At 42.4% G+C, this 20,261-nt stretch overlaps 1 protein-coding gene across 2 annotated transcripts in view; it reads right to left on the reverse strand.

Moving 5' to 3' along the window:
* CAPN13 (calpain 13) overlaps window positions 1-20,261 on the reverse strand; it is a 132,128-nt gene that overhangs the window by 56,040 nt on the left and 55,827 nt on the right. For both annotated transcript variants that reach the window (XM_032497297.1, XM_014557942.2), the window contains one exon: window positions 3,973-4,203. In XM_032497297.1, coding sequence (XP_032353188.1) covers window positions 3,973-4,170 — 198 coding nt within the window. In that variant the 5' untranslated portion in view covers window positions 4,171-4,203. The remainder of the gene's footprint in view (window positions 1-3,972; window positions 4,204-20,261) is intronic.

Raw genomic sequence — 20,261 nt, forward strand, 5'->3', positions numbered from 1 at the left:
ACACATTGGTGACTCTGCCATAAAGATCTACACTTACAATTCTGTGCTCTCCAATATAGTAGCCACAAGCCATATTGGGTACTTACATTGAAACTTAATTAAATGAAAACTTCAATACCTCAGTTACATTAGCCACATTTCAGTTGCTCAATACCAACATGTGACTAGTGGCTACTGTATAGAACAGGGCGGAAAGAACTTTTCCATCATTGCAGAATGTTCTACTGGACAGTGTTGATCTACTAAATGAGGTTAATAAGATTATCTATCTCATAGGCCTGTTTTGGTAATTAAATAAAATGTTGTATGTAAAATGCTTTGACTTGTAAAAGCATATGTATGTGCTTGATAAATGGAATGTATTATTTTTATCCATGAAATAAAATTTTTAGAAGAAAGTCACTTGAAGTATCAAATTTAGTTCAGGGAAATATGATATAAAGTCTCCACATGTAAGTGTCATTCTCAGCACCATGTCTTGCTGAGACTGGGGGTTGTAGGAGGCACTGAGGTTGCCAAGGAGTTGGGTCCTGTCAGTGCCATTTGCTCGATGCACAGTTACAGTCACCTGATTGCCTACTGGTCGGGGGAGTGTAGGGTGTGGGGAGTGGGTTAGAAATTCCTTAAACCCAGAAAAGCTGAAGGAGCTTCTACAGCAGCAATGAATCATTGGAGGGAGGGAGGGAAGGAAGAAGGAAGAGGGAGGTAAGAGGGGAGAAAGAGAGAGAGAGAGAGAGAGAGGGAGGGAGGGAGGGAGGGAGAGGGAGAGAGAAGGTGAACTATGGGACATGAGACGATTTCTCCTCTTCATGAGGTGTAGACAGCAGAGCCTAGTTCCACACCCCTGACTGCTGCCCCAAGACGAGCCTGGGTGAGGACTCAAGGCAGTGTGATATCCATGATGGTTTGACAGCTGCCTTGTGTATGAAGCTTCCACATTGTCTAGAAAAGCCTAGAAGGTGGAGACGGTCTGAGGACCTTGGTGCCACCTCAGACATTATATAATTGAAGCCTAAGGAATGCCCATTGGAACCTCCGGACAGGCACTGAGCAAGCTTTAGACTGGGAGGCAACCTTCTAGAAGCAGGGATAGGCAGCAGGACATGAGAAGAAAAGCACGATGCACACTCCGTGCCAGGCTGGCCCTGGCCCCCCAAATGGCTTCTTCTGACCCACATTTCTCCCTGAAAGTGTTTGCTGAAACTGCCTGAGGCCTGAAGCTGAGATGACTGGGCTGTGAGAGCCCAAGGAGTGCCAGGGGACAGCCCTGTGGCTGCTACCCTGCGCCACCCCTCCCACACTGATCACGGTAACAGTAGCGAGCGTTTAGCAAGTGCTCACAGTGTGCTAGACCATGTTCTAAGTATTGTCTTCATTTAGCCCCATAATCACGTGAGGTACTGGTACCATTTTTATCCTCATTCTTTTCACGTAAAAAAATGGAAAGAAGGGCAGAACCAAGACGGAGATTGATTCCTGCTTATCCAGATGAGGCAGCAGATTCTACTAGGGCACAAAATATTATTAGCAGCAAGCAGGAGCCTCAAATACATTATGAGCTTATGATGAAGCCTTGTTGGAGGCAATACAGTGTGATGTTAGGAGTACAAGTCTCAGAGCCAGACTCCAGGGTTCAAATTGCAGCTCTAACACTTTGGGCAGCTCATTTAACTCTCTGTTTCTGTTTCTCATCTCTACAACGGGGCTAATAAGCACACCTCCTCCTAGAGTTACAGTGAGAATTCAGTGACTCAAAGCATCTGAAGCCAGGCCTGCCACGTGGTCGGCACCACGTACGTACAGGCCACGACGGGCAGGATTTGGCCATGCTGGCGGGGGTGCCTCTTCCAAGGCTCTTTACAGTCACATCCGTGCGCTGTGGCAGTCAAGGACATCACCATGTTGAAGGGGTGAGCACATTGGCCTTTTTTCCTACCATCTTACTAGGAATACAGGTCAACCCAAGAATTCTCTATTCCATATATGGAGCTTGAAACCCATGTCAGGCGCCTGTGGACAGAGTCATTCATTCATTCGTTCATTCACTCACTATTCATTCCTCTAAATCCCAGCGAGTCCTGTGGGGGACACACAATCCTACCTGAGGAAAAGGACAGCATGTGAAGTCAGAAATTTTAGTTTAAATCCCAGACCTTCCCCTCACTCTCTGTGTCACATTGCGCAAGTCACATTAGCTGTCTGAACCTGTTCTCTCATACAACTGGGAAAGAACAAAGGAGACAAAGTAAGAAAAGACATGAGAAGCCCTGGGAAAACTATACAAGTTTTAAGTGCCGCCAGTTGTGATGAGGGGCACAAGAAAAATGACACACCCACATACACATTTTAGAAGCAGTGTCGGAATGAAGAATGACCCCCTGTAAGTCATGACGAGTAAGCTCTTGGAAGAGAAGAAGAATGGTAGTAAAACATATTTGGCCCCTGGTGGCCTCTATTTTGGGTTCCTGGCATGACTCTGTGTGAGTCATTTTATTTCTATTTGCCTCAGTTTCTCTTTGGCCCCAAAAGACATCACAGTGGAGACATTGCTGGAATTAGATAACAAAGAGCTCTCAACCCTTTCTAAATAAAAATGTTATAAATTCTTCAACACTATAAATATGGTCTCACATCTATTGCTCAGTACCTTGTGAAAAAAAAAAAAACATTCTAAAAGAATCTCATCTGAAAATAACAAAGGGAGAAAAATATAATCCCTCCAAGCTTTAAATAGAGTTCTCTGCTCAGCACTCCTCAGGAGTGAAGGCCAGAAGAAGGAAGTCACTGCTGGGGACTTATTGCCTCTGGCTGGTAAGATGGTTTCTAGAAGCTTGAAGCACCTCCATCTTAACTTTAAGCAGCAATTTAAGTTCCACCTGACCCCTAGTAACCCTCTCCTTTCCCAAAGCTACAAATAGGTCCTGAGTTAGGACAAGAGTTGGTCCCTTCAGGGTTCAGGTCTTGTTCTACGTCATCAGAAAATACCTGTTCTGCATAACCTAACCTGCCTTTACTAATGTGATCCGCAGAGCACTTGGAATTTAATCAGCATTTAGTAATGGCTGCTGATATCGTTAGCTTACTAGACATTATATTCCTTCCTCCTGTTCCAGCTTCTGCTGGCTGCTTTTGGAAGGGTGAAGAGGAGGTTTGAGCCTCAGGGCTCTCAAAGTGGCCCTCACCCGGGCCCTTTGCATCCAAAAGACCTGATGAGATTATGAGAATGTTAAGGGGGCTGAGAAATTTCCCATGGAGCTTCATGCCCTAAAGTTGAGATAGTTCTAGGAGAACCAACAGGGTTCACCTGCTGCAAGGTGGAGTTGGTGGTCATCTGCCGGGGTAGGGAGGTCCCTGGGGGCGGGGCCTGAACATTGCTCTGGAATACCTTCCCTAATTTTACAGCTGATGTCTAATATTCCTTTATAGGTGACCAAGCCTCTACAAGATACAAAATACAAATATAAATGAGAGAGGGAAGGCAATTGTTTAAATTCATCCTATCATGTAAGTGACTGACATGTTATCTTTCCTTTGAATAAATTCTAACAGGGAAAGAAAAAAGACAGAGATAGTTATACCTGAAGACAATGTAGGATGATGAAGACTGACTGACAGAGGGGCTCATTTATGGAGATTGAAGAGACCCCATGGCTACTACAATCTTCATACCCATGTTTTCCCATATTTTATATGGGAATACTGAGGCGTGTAATCTAGTGACATGCTGTGTTAGAACTGGGTTACAGCCCAAGGGTCCTGGTTCCTGGTACAGGGTCTTTCCATCCCACTGTGGATACAACACTGCAGCTGAGGGACCAGATGAGTTTCAGTCTCCTTCCAATTTGGTTTGGGCCATCCCTGAAAACCAGGTCTCAGGCCCATCCTCTCAGTGGGAGGTACCATGGGATGCAACTCAGAGGGCCCAGGAGCTGGATGTGTTCCTGGCAGAGGAGGGGTGGCAGGCTTACTCACCTTTGGCCGCATCCAGGTCAGGTTGGAGAGGTTTCTTCCCTTGAGCAGAGGCAGACCTATGGAATAAGTCTCAGCAGGGAACGTCTCATCTTCAAACAGCAGGCCTCTCTTTAGGCAATGATCCCTCAAGGAATAAAAGTTCTGTTCCTTGAACCTGATGATGGGGGTCTTGGCTAGAAGCTCCTGGTTATACGCCATGACTCTTATTTAGACGAGGTATAAGGTCTTTCCCTTTGGGTTAGAAAAAGATACTTTTAAGGATGAGCCATCAGTCCTTTGCATCATCGAATGTGAGCCCTGGAAGGGTACTCAGATGTCCCCCACCTCTTCAAGTGAGGAGACTGAGACCCAGATCAGTGCTACCCCTGGTGACACAGCCAGCTGGCAGGCGATCCCAGACTAGAACTGAAGCATCCTTCCTCCTAGTTAGTTTTCAATCTGCTGTGCCAAACAGCTTCGCAGTACAGTCTTACACACACAAGAGACTATGGGGGGGGGACTTGTACATTAATGAACATTTATTGAACACTGACCTTGTGCCAGGCACTCTTCTGAACGCTGGCAATACAAACATGAATATGACACGGTCTTTATCGCCGGGGGGCTCATTATCAAGATGGGAAAAATAGATTACACATTTCAACAACTAGTTACCATTCAACTGGAACTGTGTAATTAAAAATGTGTACAAAGTACTATGGATATAAAGAGGAGGAGCTAGGAGCTGCCAAGGAGGGTCTGGGGTGACTCTCCCACTAGCAGTGACATTGGAAGTGGCCTTGAAGGAAGAAGAATTTTCCAGGTGGAGAACTGGCAGGGAAGACTTAAAAAAAAAAGTCCCTCCAGGTACCTGAGTACATGGAGGGTCAGGATTTGGATAAGAAGGGTCGTGGGTGTTAGAGGGAATGGGAGGGGCTGCGGGGTGGGGATTGGGGATGGGGAGTGTTAGCAGAGATGCCCAGGAAGGCAGCTTGGAAGGCTGGATTGTTTTATACCCTGCAAGTACTGCAGGACTGTTGAAGAGGTGGTCATGATCAGATCTGCGTACAGGGTGGGGCCAGATGGAGGCCACATGGTGGGGATGGGTAGGGACTGAGACAGGGAAGAGGCTGACAGGCTGCCGCATTTGTCCATGGGAGAGATGCTGTTAGAGCATTGGTAGTGAAGATGGTGGAGAGACAGATTCCAGAATCATTTTACAGGTAGAACCAGTAGGTGACACAAAAGACCCCAAGGTCCATATGTCCTGTCCTTACCCACCTCACAGTGAAAAAGGAACCGGGTAATGATAAAGAACTAGAGAAGAACGTAAGTGGACAGCTCATAAAGAAAGAATAGGCACTTACAATCAAGATCTTGGATAACAAAAAATATGCAACTTACAAAGTAACTTCTAATTTTCTTACAGCTAACATATAATAATAGTATGTTGCAAATTATTCAGATAACACACATTCATAGGCAGAATAGCACCAGTGGAAGTATCACTGCACATGCGTATTTGGAGGGAATTGTGCATACAATTGTCTAGCAGATGAGGTAAGAATAACCTCTATTTGAATTATTAGGTTGAACCATATGAAACTGCCGTTTTTAAACACCAAAAAAAGTTCAATATAGTCAGTTTCATATGGTTTAACCTAAGGTAAAAATAGTTGAATAGAGGTCATTTTTTTTTGGTTTAATCTAATATGATACATGCATTTCTTTAATCCAGTTCTTGGAAAATAACAGGTGAAAATATGTCAATATACCTCATTAAGAGGAGAGTTCACAAGAAATTAGGCAGTCGTTAAGCTGAAAAATTAGTAAGATATCATTCGAGAACAAGAAGACAGCAACAGAAATCGAGGCAGTGCCACGTGATGAGGCAGAGGTGGGGGAACTGCGGGCCTACCAACTCCACACAAGCTCAGGGACAGCAGAACCAATATAGCACTGCCAAGCCACCAACCTCTCAGCCAAACACTGGACTAGCGTGTGAGACAGCCTCCAGCAGGGGGCTTATTCTAGTTTAGGAGAACGAGGCTGCGGCCACCCTAAAGAATACAATTACAGGACTTTTATTAAGCAGCCCTTAACTATGGGTAAAAATGACTCTGAAGAATTTGGCTTGACCGCTCCTGCTCCAGCAGAATCTTGCAAAGGCCTTGCACTTGAGGATCGGGTCCCAGGCTCACCTGCAGGGCCCTCACTGCCCACTACTGGGCAGCGGACGGGACAACTTTAGGAACCCCTCTTCTAAGACTCACTTTCCTTGTTTGTGAAATGGAGATGACATTAACACGCATGTTGTAGAGCTGTTGTAAGGCTCGGACGAAGACATGCTTGTTGAATACTCAGGACTAGTAAACAGAAAGTGGTCAATGGACAGTAGTTATTAGCATAGTTATTATTGTCATTTTGGACATGAAAGGACTGCGCAGAAGCCCCACACCCTCTAAAAGGAGTTCTGGCTTTAATGAACAACAGGCAAGGCTCAGAGCAGGTGAGGGCCAGGGGTGGGACATCAGATCCGTGCCCTCTGCCTTACTACTGCTCTGCACCCCTCAGCTGAGAGCCCGGGAGGGCAGGGGAAGGCTCTGGGGGACAGGCAGCAGGCCTGGGTGCCCACTGCTGGGGGAGCTGGTCTGCTGCTCTGGGAGGGAGGAGAACTTTGACCGGGAAAAGAAGGCAGGCTGGAAGGGGAGCCTCTTCCACATGCACAGACCTCACACCTACCAGGATCACCTTCCTGCTCACCGAACTGCTTATGGCTTTGCCAGGGAACAGCCTGTAGACTCAGTTTCTCAGGCTGCAAGGGTGTACAGAACTGACAACATTTCACCGGTGTGTGCAGTAGAAGAGGCCAACCAATTTCCCTGCCTGTCACTTTGGGAAGGGCTCTTTAGCTTATTTCTTTTCTTCTCTATTCTACTTGCCTCACTTTGCAAGATCAACAAAGGCAGGAAAAAAGGCTCAGCTGTCTTGATAAAGAAATGAAGACGGTCTACCTGGTATTCAGGATAAAAGTCAGTCTTGCTGCTGGGGTATCTCTTGGGTCTAGAGAGAAAAATGGCACAGCAGAGGCCAGAAAAATGAGAAAAAGAGTTGCTACCAAGTTCCTTTTCTAAATTGAAGTATAGTTGATTTACAATATTATGTTAGATTCAGGTATATAGTAAAGTGATTCAGTTTTATATATATATATATATTTCAGATTCTTTTCCATTATAGATTATTATAAAATATTGAATATAGTTCCTGTGCTATACAGTAAATCCTTGTTGCTTATCTATTTTATGTATAGTAGTTTGTATCATTAATTCCATACTCCTAATTTCTCCCTCCCCACGCCCTTTCCCCTCTGGTAACCATAAATTTGTTTTCTATGTCTGTGAGTCTATTTCTGTTCTGTATATAGATTCACTTGTAGATTCTACATATAAGTGATATAATATTTGTCTTTCTCTGTCTGACTTACTTCACAGTATGATCATCTCTAGCTCCATCCACGTTGCTGCAAATGGCATTATTTCATTCTTTATTTTTTGGCTGGGCAATATTTCATTGTACATAAATATTACATCTTCTTAAACCAATCATCTGTTGATGGGAATCTGGGTTGTTTCCATGTCTTCACTATTGTAAATAGTGCTGCTCTGAACACTGGGGTGCACTTATCTTTTCGAATTAGTTTTCATCTTTTCCGGATATATAGGTTATGAAGTATCATAATCTCATGAACACCCAGGAGCCTACCACCATGGTCAAGAATTTACCAGCACTTCTGAAGGTACCTGTGCTTTCCTCCCTGATGGCACTCCCTCACTTCCCCCAGAGGAAGCCAACACCAGAATGTTGTTTTTATCATTCTCTTGGTTTTACTGAAAAATAGCTTTATCACATAGTTATGTATCTCAACATTGCATTGCTTTAATTTTGTCTGTTTTTTAGCTTTTCAAAATGATATTGGTATTCCAGTTCCTTTATGGTAACGTAAGAAGCCCCTGTGTAACCCATTCCTCCTGCTGATTATAACTGTAACCTCTGGAAAAAATAAAACAATTACTTGGCAACCTGAAATGAAAACAAAAGCTGGCAAATTCTATGGCAGAGTAAGAACTTAGAGAAGAAACGAACATGAGGGTGAATTTCCAGGTTTTGGGGTTTTTCCTCTCACATCTTTGCCATGAGGGTGGGCCCCAGTGATAAAGTGCCCTGGTGCAGATGACCGAAGCTTTGATGGAAATCCTGCCACCTTTCTAGGAAAGGAGTCCTTACAGACTTGGGGGAGCATACAAGGGGGAAGAAGCTGAAAAGAGAGGGCACCAGAGAATGGGATCTTCTAATTCTGGGTGTAACTTGCCCAAGTCTTAGCCTAACCCACGTGCATTAGAGATGTATGGAACGAATCCAGATCAGCACGGCAAAGCCTTAAATGAACTGAGGTTTAAATGACTTCACACAGACGATGAGCTAGAATGTACAGTCTGAACTTTGTCAGGTCGCTTCTTGCTTAAAGAAAAAAAATCAACATTTTCCAGAGGATTATAGCAGAACACAAAGTCTACCCAACATAACACTCACTTTGTCTAGGATATAATCCCAAACTTTTCAAAATAAAAGAGCTAAGAAAATGTGACCCACTCTCAGGAGAAAACACAATTGATTGGTGCCAATTTTGCAATGATCTAGATGTAGAATTGTAAGAAAAAGATTTTAAAACAGCTACTAAGCTATGCTCCATGAAGAAAAGGAAAACACACCTGAAATGAATAAGAAGATTAGGCAATCTCAACAGAGAAATAGAAGTCAAATAAAAAAGAAACAAATGGAAACTTTAGAGTTGCTTAAGAGCAGAATGGAGGTGACAGAGAAAAGTGTAAGTGAAATAAGAGGAAAGAATAAGATCAATAAAAATAATCCAATTTAAAAACACATTGAAAAAAAAACTGAAAAAAAAAAAAAGGTTAGAACCACAGGGAGACATGTGATATAATATCAAAAGGTCTGACTTATGCGTAATTGAAATTCCAGAAGGAGAGGATAAAAATACTAGGGCAGAATTAGTATTTGAGGAAATAATGGCCAAAAACTTCCCAAATTTGGTCACAAGTTTATGAATTCAAGAAGCATGAGAAATCAAGAAAACCGTAACTAGACACATCATAATCAAGCTGTTGAACGACCAAGATGAAGAAAAAGTCTTGAAAGAAGGTAGAGAAAAATAACAGATTACACAAAAGGGAACAATGGTGACAATGACTACAAATTTGTCATCAGAAGCCACAGAGGACAGGAAACAGTGGGGTATCTTTAAAGCACAGAAAGAAAGTAATGTCAACCTTGAATTCTACATCCAATAAAAATACATTTCAGGAATAAAAGTGAACTAAAGATGTCTCAGATGAACAAAAACTAAGAGAAATCATGAAATGCCATGCCTCAGCAGAAATGATAAAGGAAGTTCTTTCATTTGAAGGGCAATAATAACATGGATAATTGAATAAATATATAAGACTTAATTCCTCTTAAAGTCTTTAAGCCACGTATGTATGTTCAAAAAAATCAGAACATTGTTGGGAGAGGTTTCAAATGTATGCAGATATAATTCATATGACAACTATAACATAAGGAACAGTGGAAGAGGATTAAAGAGACCTACGTGGTTGCAAATTTTCTGTATTTTACAATGAAGTGGTACAACAGGATATGAAAGGTTAAGTATGTGTATTCTAATTCTTGACAAGCACTAACAAAATAAGAAGAGATATAGCCCAAAAGCTAATAGATAGGTTAAAATAGAATATTAACATACAGTCAAATAAGTAATAGAAGTCAATTAAAGTGGAATATAGGATAAACAAACAAAATAGACCTAAATCCAACCATATCAATAAGTAAACGTTAATTTAACTCCAATAAAAGGCTGAGATTGACAAAATAGATTAAAAAAGCAAGCCTCAACTATATGCTACCTATACAAGATACACTTTAAATACAAAGATACAAATAATTTGAAAACAAATGGGTGAAAAGAAATATGCAATACAAACAGCATGAGAAAGCTGGGAGGAATGTTAATAGATTGATCAGTTAGACTTATAACAGAGTTTTACTAGGGATAAAGTGGGGCATATAATATTGGTAAATATATCAGAAGGAAATAAAATCATAAATGTGTAGGCACCTAATAACTGAACCTGAAAATACCAAAACTTAACAGAATTAAAGGGAGAAAGGAACAATTCCACAATTATAGTAAGAGATTTCAGCATGCATTTTCTAGAAATAGACAAACTAGACAAAAAAAATTACTGAAAACGTAAAATACCTGAATAACACTATCACCTCAATATAACTGACACATATCCTACATCTATAAACTGCAGTATATGCATTCTTTTCATATGTATGAGACACATTCACCAAAAACAGACAATATGCTTGTCCATAAGAGTATATGTCCAAGATTGAACCACACAGACTATTCTCTAACCATAACAGAGTTAAAATTTGAAATCAATAACAACATTCAAGAAAATCCCAAATATCTAGAATTAAACACACTCTAAATAATTCATGAGTCAAGGATGATATCATAAGGTAAATAAGAAAACCCCAAACAAGTAAAAGGAAGTGAATAATAAAGAACAGAAATTAATAAAGGGGAAAAACAGTAGAGAAAATTATCAAAGTAAAAACTATTTCTTTGAAAAGATCAATGACATTGACAAACTCAGTCAAACTACTCAAGGACAGAAGAGTAAGAACACAAATCACCAATGTCATTACTGATAAAGGGGTTATCAACATACTCTATAAACATTACAGGGTTAAGAAGAGACTACCATGAATAAGCTAATGCCAACAAATTCAATAGTTATATGAAATGAATAAATGTCTTCAACAATAAAACTTACCAAAATTGACACAAGAAGAAACAGAAAATCTGAACAATCCCATAACTAATAAAGATATTAAATTTATTAAAAGCTTTCCAAAAAAGAAACCCCCAGATCCAGGTAGTTTCACTAGTAAATTCTATTGTAACATCAAGAGCAAAATAGCACTAATCTTACACAAACTTCTTCAGAAATTAGAGAAAGGAAACACTGCCGAACGTATTTTACCAGGTCAGTGTGACACTCACAACCAAGCTTTATAAAGGATCCACCCCCAAGAAAAAATAATCGTGAGTTAAAATCCCTCATAAGGAGAGATGGCAAAGATCCTTAACAAAATTATAGCAAATGAAATCCAATAATGTAAAAAAGAAAATAAAAAGGATAATACATCAATACTAAGTTGGATTTATTTCAAGAAGGATGTAAGGATGGTTTAACACTAAAAAAAAAAAATCAGTGTAATTAACCATATTAAAAGGCTAAAAAGTAAATCAATAATTGAATTAGAATTATTTGACAAAATCCAGCATATATTTATGATAGAAACTTTCAGACGGGAGTTACCCAGAAAAAGTAGGTAACATCCTCAAACTGATGAAAGATATCTATGAAAAATCTACAGCTAAAAATCAGACTTAATGATGGAAGAGTATTTGCCTCCCTTATGATCATAACTGAGGAAAGGATGTCTGTTACCACCATTTCTACTTAACATTGTACGAGAGGCTCTTGCCAGTTCAGTAAGAAAATAAAAGGCAAAAAGACCAGAATGAAGAAACAAAAAAAGGTTCTTATTTGATATTTTGATCGTAGAAAATGCTGGGAAATCTACAAAGTAGCTACCAGAATTATTGACTGAATTTATAGCAAGGTCACAAGATACAAGTAGCAAACAATAGGAAAACAGTAGCATTTTATTAAAAATACTTGGGGGAAAAATATCTAAAGACATCCAAGCTCTCTACATCAAAAACTATAAAACATTGCTGAGAGAAATTTAAGAAGACCTAAATAAATGGAGTGATAGATCAGGTTCATTGATTAGAAGGCTCAGTATTGCCAAAATGGTAATTCTCTCCAAATTAATCTGTAGATTTAATACAATCCCACCTAAAATTCTAGCATGTTCTTCTTTTTAAAAATTGAAAGCTGATTCTAAAATTTTCATCTAAATGCAAAAGATCTAGAATAACCAGATAGTTTTTAAAAAAGATAAAGTTGGAAGACTTAGCCAACCTAATTTCAATACTTGTTATATAGCTAAAGTATTGGCGAAACGACAGACGAATAGATCAATGGAGCAGAGTAGAGAACCTAGAAGTAGACCAAAACATATATGGTCCATTAACTTTTTACAAAGTTTTAAGGCAATGCATTGAGGATAGAAATGTCTTTCAAAAATGTGATGCTGGATCAACAGGAGATCCACATGGGAAAAAAAAAAAAAACAGGGACCCTTTGTTCACACTATACACAAAAACCGAATCAAAATGATCACAAACCTAAAGATAACACTTAAAATTATAGCACTTTTAGAAGAAAACATAGGAGAGTATATTGTAATCTTGGGGTAGGTATATGTGTCTTTGATAAAACACAAAAATATGAGCCTTACAAGAAAAAAAATGGTTAAATTAAACTTCATCAAAAGTGTGAAAGACACCATTAACAAAAATGCAAACCATAGACCAGTAGAAAAAATTGGTAGCACATATATTATAGCAAGGGACTTGTATCCAGAATATATAAAGAACTCTTATAAATCAATAATAAGAGAAAGATAACCCATTAAAAAGGTCAAAAGATTTGAGCAGGTATTTTACCAAGAAACATATAAAAATTGGCAATAACCAACATGAAAAAATATTCCACATCTTAAGTCACCAGTAAAATGCAAATTAACACCACCATGAGATATCATTGCACTAAAATTAAAAATACTGACATGTGGATGAGGCGATGGAACAACTGGAACTTTCATACACTCCTGGTGCACATGTGAATGGTATGACCACCCAGTGCACGTGTGAATGGTATGAGTGGAATTTCTGGGTTGACAGTATGCATGTGATCAACTTCACTAAATATGTCACAGTATTTTCCAAGGTTGTACCAATTTATAATCTCACTGGCAATGTAAAAGAGTTCCCATTGCTCTATCTCCTAACACTTAGCACTGGCAGGACTCATTTACACCCATCTGGTGAGAATAAAATAGCCACTCCTTGCAGGCTTAGTTTGTGTCTCTCTAATTACTGGTAAGGTTGAGCATCTTTCAATATGTTTATTCTTTGTTTATATTCCCTCTTACATGAAATGCGTATTGGTATCTTATGCCCATTTGTCTATAAGTTATCTTTTTTTATGGACTTGTAGGAATTCTTTGTTTACTCTGGATACTTATATTTTGTTGGTCATACATGTTGCAAACATCTTCTCCTAGTTGGTGGCAACCATCTAGTTGGTGGCTTATCTTTTTACTTCCTTTACAGTGTCTTTGGAGGAACACAGATATTCTTCATTTTATACAAATATATACATGCTATAAATCTTTGCTTAGAAGTTTAATTTTTATAAATTGAGCCAAATGTTAATTTTTATGGGAACTTAATATAAGAAATTTGGTGAGAGAATCTTCTCTTAAAAACAGGAACTTTATTTGTAATTGACACATTCATTCCCTCAAACCATTGATTAAACATTTTTATAGCTCTATAATAATATTTTTAAGGAGAACGATATTCATAGCAAAATTCTGAAATGGACTTGCAAAAGAAACACTTTGACTACTTAGGAAATGATGCATGTATTTCTAGAAGCAAATATAGCCTTACCAAAATCAGTTATTTAACTTTCCCTCTCTTTTTCTTTTTTCTCTATTCTAAAAATAGAGTTCCAATTTTAGAGGAACAGGAGAAAGCCATATATATATGTGTGTATATATATATATATATATACACACACACACACACACATATATATATTGTCATAGGTGCTGATTTATATATTACATACTTTAAAAAAATCAAGATATATAATACATATTATATATAAATATATCTAATATCTTGATCAAATACTTTAAAAATAATACACATATATTATTACATATAATATGCATAATATACATATATAATATACATTATACATATATTGATTTTTAAAAGTATATGATAAAAATCACCCTTTATTCCTCATATATAAGATGGTGAAATCAGATTAGACTGCTGTAGTATTTTACAGAACGGAAGTACTGAATAGTATAGCACTGTAAAGTAAAATATAGTAAACACCATTTACAGTTTGAACCAGAGGTCATAGATTAATGATTCTGGATTATCTTGCAATCATTGCACTGTAATAGTCATAGAACTTTGTCCCTTGTCCTGTATAACATTTTAATTTTGGTCCTGGAAGAAGAGGTAGAAATGAAAATGAAGATACTTTTCAACTCTTTCCCACATTTTTAATGATAGAAAGAAAACAAGAAAAATTAACCAAGCAGATGGCAGAATCAAAATTCTAAAGGACCTCAAAACCAGGAAGATGGAATTCAACCAAGGAAGCTGTGAATGTCTTCACATTTAAAGTTAACCATGCAAGTAAATAGTGAGTGGGATCTGCCTTGGCTAAATTTTGTTTGGAAAATATTCTGTGCGGCTCACCTGACCTCCTGTTTTAAAGAGGCAGTGTGGTGACACATCCCACAGCAGCGTAAGAGGTTGCTTCAGACAGGATGTCTCCAGCCCTCTGTGCAGCGCTGCTCTTGACCCTACACTATGTTCAGCTCATTCCAAGAGGTACATCAACACCCTCAATAATATCCAAAGAAGGGTATTAGAGTAGCACAGGGCGGCTGGCCAGGGAGGGAACAGTCTTGCAAGATGGCTTCCTGACACGCAGTTGTATTCACCTAGGAAGGGTGATAACTTTTTCTAACTAGCACAAACATGCCATCAGCCAAGCACATAAGGAACCTACAGATTACTTCCTGGGACGTTGGAAATCTGGAAATGTTTATTTCCATTGGAAATGGAATGTTTATTTCCAGACAAATTGAAGGATTCACAGGGACTACTGGACCCAGTCCTATAGTTTATTTCTGACCCCTAGCCCTCTAGAATAACTCTGGTCTGAGAGAGCATGGATTTAACCACCTCTGGCCCCACAATTGGGCTTCCCCTTGCTGCTTCTCTGACTCCCAAGACTATGCATACATTTGGAAAACTGAGCTTGCCTTGTCCCTTAAAAGGAAAAGAAAAAAGAAAAGATGTCACATCACGAATGGTCGAATGGTGGTCAACAGCCTGTAGTAGCAGGTTGAAACTCTGGTTTGAATCCAGGTATGGCTTAGGGACTGAATGGCTTTGAACGCCCTTACTATCTCTGAGCATCCTTTTCTTACATACAAAGTGGGCTGGAGGTGGTGGTAATAAAACCAGCCTCTTAACCATTAGGTGGGTATTAAGTGAGGAGATTCTTATAAAGGGCATGGCATGGAGCATAATGAAAGTTACAGGGTAGGTCTTGTGACCACACTCTGTCAGGATCTCCCCAGATGCCCAGTGCCCTGGTGCGGTACCAGGCAGGGGTACCCGAGGCACTGGCCAGTTATTTCCTGGACTTCCCACAGTAGGTCTCTCCAGGTCCCCAGAGTTGTGTCCAGTATAGCGGCCACTAGCCACATGTAGCTTTTGACCACTTGAAATGTGGCAAATGAACTGAATTTTAAATTTTATGTTATTGTAATTAATTAACATTTAAATTTAAATACCACCCCCCACCATGGCTAGCAGATGTCTTGTTGGACCACACCGAAGGAAGGAGCTGCCAATGGCAAGATGGCATAAACACCCTTCAATGTAGATAGTCAGGCTGAGGTTGGACGATTATAAAAGGGGTGGTTTGCAGAAGAATCCTTGTTTTGGGCAGATCCTTACACTTTGACCTGCTGGGGTTCTCTCCACTCAATTGCTTTTCTTCCACATTGTATTTTTGCCACCAACATACCATACCCAGTCACTTTCTGCCAGTGATATGATGGGACAGACCTCCCAGTGACAGGTGCAGGGCTTGCCCTGGTGACCTGTCCTCCAGGATGAGCTTAGCACATCCCAGCAACAAAGGGGGATCCTGTTTGCATTTTGTTTTCAATCCGATAAGAAGGGAAGCAGCATTCAGTTGTTCCCCGGCCGGGAGTGATGCACACAGCTCTCTCCTGGCTGATGTTTTCCAGAACAATGGAAATAAATCTGATGTAATGTAGCAGAACACGACGAGGGACGGTTCTCCCCTTAACAAATACTCATTTGAAATGGTGCCCACACCCTGCCCAAGGAACGATCTATTTCCCACAACAGTGTTCCAGCAAAACCCATTACTAATTCCACAACTCAAATTAAAACTAACAGAGCTTGAAGGCTGGGGCTGATGCGCTCTCTGCTGACAAGGAGCAACGAAGGGTGGGGGAAGGGGCCCGGCGCGCTGGCGTGCTGGCGTGTGGATGTGTTTAATTACACTGTTTAACACATCGAGAATAATTTAGCCACCCGAGTGGGGAAAATAAGGCACTTAACTGCTCTGTGGCAGAAAAAAGCCCTGTGCAAACCACTCTCAGCTGCATGCCACCTCGAACACCTCAGGGCTTTGGGGGAGAGAGAAAGAGAAAGAGAGAGAGAAGGGGAAACCCACAGCAAAGAGGAGTGGGGGGGAGGGAGGGAGGGAGAAAGAGAAAAAGGGAAACTCGTGCATGTGCAAATCTACTGTAAGTTGGTACTGTAAGTTGGAAGGACATGCGACTGTTTCTCAAGGAGAGCTGGTAAGAGGTGGTGGAAAGGTGAAAATGAACATAAATTTTATGTTTTAAAATGGAATTTAACACCTAGACCAGTGTTGTCCCTGGGTCATTCCCCCACTTCAGTATCATCTCAGTGAGTTTCCTTGCCTTACTGGGCTAACAGTCATGAGTGGGGCTTGCGGCCTCAGAAAGTGGCCTCAGAGGAAGCCTACGAAGGGCTCTCTTTGCAAAAGGGGAAATTGAGCCTTAAGCTCAAACAAGAGGCATCTGGACAGCACTTGGAGTAGATGCCTGTGCAGCCCCCACCTTCAAGGCTGGTGATCTGGCCTGTAAGCAAAGCATGTCACTGTTCCCACCAAGGGGCATCTTTTTGTCTATTTCCTTAGGGCTGAGAGGGGTCTGAGATAATCTCCAATTCAAGGGCCACGGGAGAGGGGCCGATGAAAGAAGCCTGTCATGTGAGTTCAGATTTAGTGGGCGCCAAAGCATCCAGATCGGGGACCGATGCCAGAGAAGTGAGGGCTCAGAATAGAACTACCCGTCGCCTGCCAGTGACGCTGGGTTCAGCACTGGGGCCGACTGCCAAGGAGAGGAACAGCCTGGCACGAGAGAGGCAGGAAGCAGAAACCGCTCTCCAGGGCCCAGAGACAGCACCACCCCAGCCTCTTCTCTGGCTGGTGGCCTCGCCATGTGGATGGACCCAGCCCCTTGGAGCGCTCACCTCAGGGAGCTCCTCAGGGAGCTCAGAAACCTCAGCTGATGAGTCCCTCCCAGGGCGCCCTGTGGGTGACAGAGAGAGCTCCCGCCTGGCAGAAAGGAGTGCACCGCCCCAACAACTTGTGGGCTGTGGGCAAGCCACACTTCGCCTCTCACCTCAGTTTCCCCAAGTAGAACACAGAGAAGGCTGGGCTGAATTTTTTGTGCTTTTCAAATGTAACGGTCTACATTTCTGGAGCTGAGAATGCAGGTTCTTATGGACGCTAAATAATATTGTTGGGCAGGCAGTGAAACAGGAATCCACTGAAAAGAATATTCCTTTCAGGTAAGTTAGGGTCAGCACGTGCAAACACACAAAAATGAAACGTATTTGCACCATTCTCCTTCTCACCCCCAAATTTCTTTGATGTGTCATTCAATTACAAGAGAGGCCCAGAAAGTTCTGGAGCAGACTGTCGATGTATTCTGAGGACAAGGCAGAACATTCTTTCCAGGTTCCATAATTATATGTGTCCTAGAAACACCATGTAATGTTCAGTATGATCTTGGATTTCTGGGCATGGTTTTTTTTTCCGTCTATGAAGAGAGGATATATTTCCCACTTAGCTAATTCAAACTCCCTCTTAAGCAAATTAGGGGGATTTAGGAAGTTGGGGCCTGTCATGTATCAAATTATAATCTGGTTTTAAGAGCTACTATTTCTGATCCAAACCCCGCAGGTGGCTCCAGACAAGCTCACTTCCCAAAGGCAGGAACCAGGGAGGGCTGATTCCCTCCTCTCTGCACCTTGAGTGAAGGGACTTTTACAGAATTTCTTTGGAAGGTGATACCACATTTAGATAGTCAATGTGTTCTTACGGGATTTCCTTCTGGCCTATGTTCTTAGGCTTTCAGTGAAGTGAAACAAAAGGAAAGAGAAAATGCAGGAGACAGAGAGGAAGAGAGGGAAGAGAGACCAAGAAAGAGGCAGCTCATCAGTGGAGATGGCGATGGCGAGGAAGAAAGCGGGAGGACGGGAGGGCCTAGACACAGAGAGGGACAAAGTCCACTAACGAAAGGCTTTCACGCGCAGACCCAGCAGACGGCAGTGTGGAAACTGCATCCAAACACCACTGTGCTTTCTCAGTCCTCAGAGGTGAGTACTCAAGGCACACCTGGAAGACAGATGTGCGATGGCCAAGACTCCCCAGTGCAGCTCTTTGAAGTCCCCTCCTGCAGTGACAGATTCAGGGCACTGCCTCTGGCCACACCCAGGGGAGAGAGAAGGACGGGCACCGGCAGTTGGACCTCTGGCCCCGTTACCTCGGGCAACCCGGTCTGTGCCCGGCCATCCCTGGGTGCCTCGGGCCTGCGGAGGCCTCAGGGTGAGTGGGCGGAGCCCTGGACTGGAGCCTGGTTCTGGCTTTGCCAGTGTCCACTCCCCGTCATGGTGTGGGGGTGCCAGGGGTGGGGACAGAGGGATAGTTGCACCAGCAGCCAAGCAGTCTCTCTTTAGGAGAGACTCCCTTTTGCAACCAGCTTGGGGACATAGGACGGCCATGTATCCTAAGAAGGCCCAGGCCAAGCTGCTTCCTCTGAGACTTTTCTGAAAGCAAGCTTCCACCCAAATGGCTGGGGTCGTGCTTGTGGGGTCAGGGCCAGAGCCAGCGGGAGGGGAAAAGTCTCTTGAAAACAAGAGGTTTCTGAATTAAATATGTCTGAGATCATCATGGAAGACAGAACTTAGAACAGCTCTGTGTGTGTGAGCCTGTGTGTAAACGTGTGTGTAAGGGGGTGAGTGAAAAGCAGGTTGAGGGGGGATTTTAAGCCTCTCAGGGTTCTCATGCTCCTTCCTTCATTCTTTCTCACCCCGACTTCTAAAAAATTCCAAGAAGGCCAGAGCATGTGAAGGTGAGGGCTGGGGTAAGAAGGAGAGACAGTCGGAAGAGAGAGGAACAGAATGGTCTAGGAGCCTGCTTGGGCTGGGGGTGGCTGGGGGGTCTAAGGGAAGGGGATAGGAAGGACAGGCCAGGTGGAGGGGGGGGGGTCTGACATCCATCCCTGAGCCTGAGACAGGATGGAGACGCTGCCACAGGAAACATCTGCCTCCATCCCGCTGCCTCGGCTACATCCTGGAACAGGTGAGGTGGGCAGGGAGTCACAGACGAGTCCCGTGCCTACCCGGAGAAAGTTACCCAGGTGAAGGAAGACAGGGTTCTCAGACAGCGTCAGGACAGCTTCCGAGTTGAAGGAATGTGCCTCCGTCCTAGGAGCAAGCCCATCCTGAATGCCTCTGCCCTGAGATTCTCCCCCAGCAATGCTGTCTGCAAGTGTCTTCACTTGGGTACCTGAAAGGAAGCTGGAGATTTCAGAGATGAGCTTTATCATGTAGCTCAGCTGGTTGGCAGCCACTGCTGGCTGAGGATTAGACTTGGGAGAAGACAAGAATGTTTGGCTAAGAGAAGCAGGGAAACGTTCCTGTGAGCTCTGCTCCCTCAGGCGCTTGAGAACCAATTGGCTGTGCCTCCTGATGGCAGGCATGTGGTCAGTTCTGATGGAGATACGCCCCTAGCTTCTCTAGTTCCCAGGCTGTGAAGGGGTCTGGCTCGGTTCTCTGAGCTGCATGGGCATTCCCGGTCAGGCCAGACCCACGGCATAGCAGGGCTGACCCAGCCAGTGATCAGAGGGCAGAGAACTGCCCAACGGACCACCCTTTCAGAGAGAAATCAAACAAAGGTTTTGGCTACTTTCAGTTTTAAAGGTCCCTCGTGGCGGATCTGGCAGAGTCAGCATGTTAACCCCGGAGCCACAGCTCTCTGCCAGCCGGGGGACTCGGAGGCAGCTCACGGCCCGGGTCATCACCCTCAGTACTCAATACTTCTCTCATCTTAGTACAACTCTACCAG

Source organism: Camelus ferus, chromosome 15 (genome assembly GCF_009834535.1).
Source record: "Camelus ferus isolate YT-003-E chromosome 15, BCGSAC_Cfer_1.0, whole genome shotgun sequence".
NCBI lineage: Eukaryota > Metazoa > Chordata > Mammalia > Artiodactyla > Camelidae > Camelus > Camelus ferus.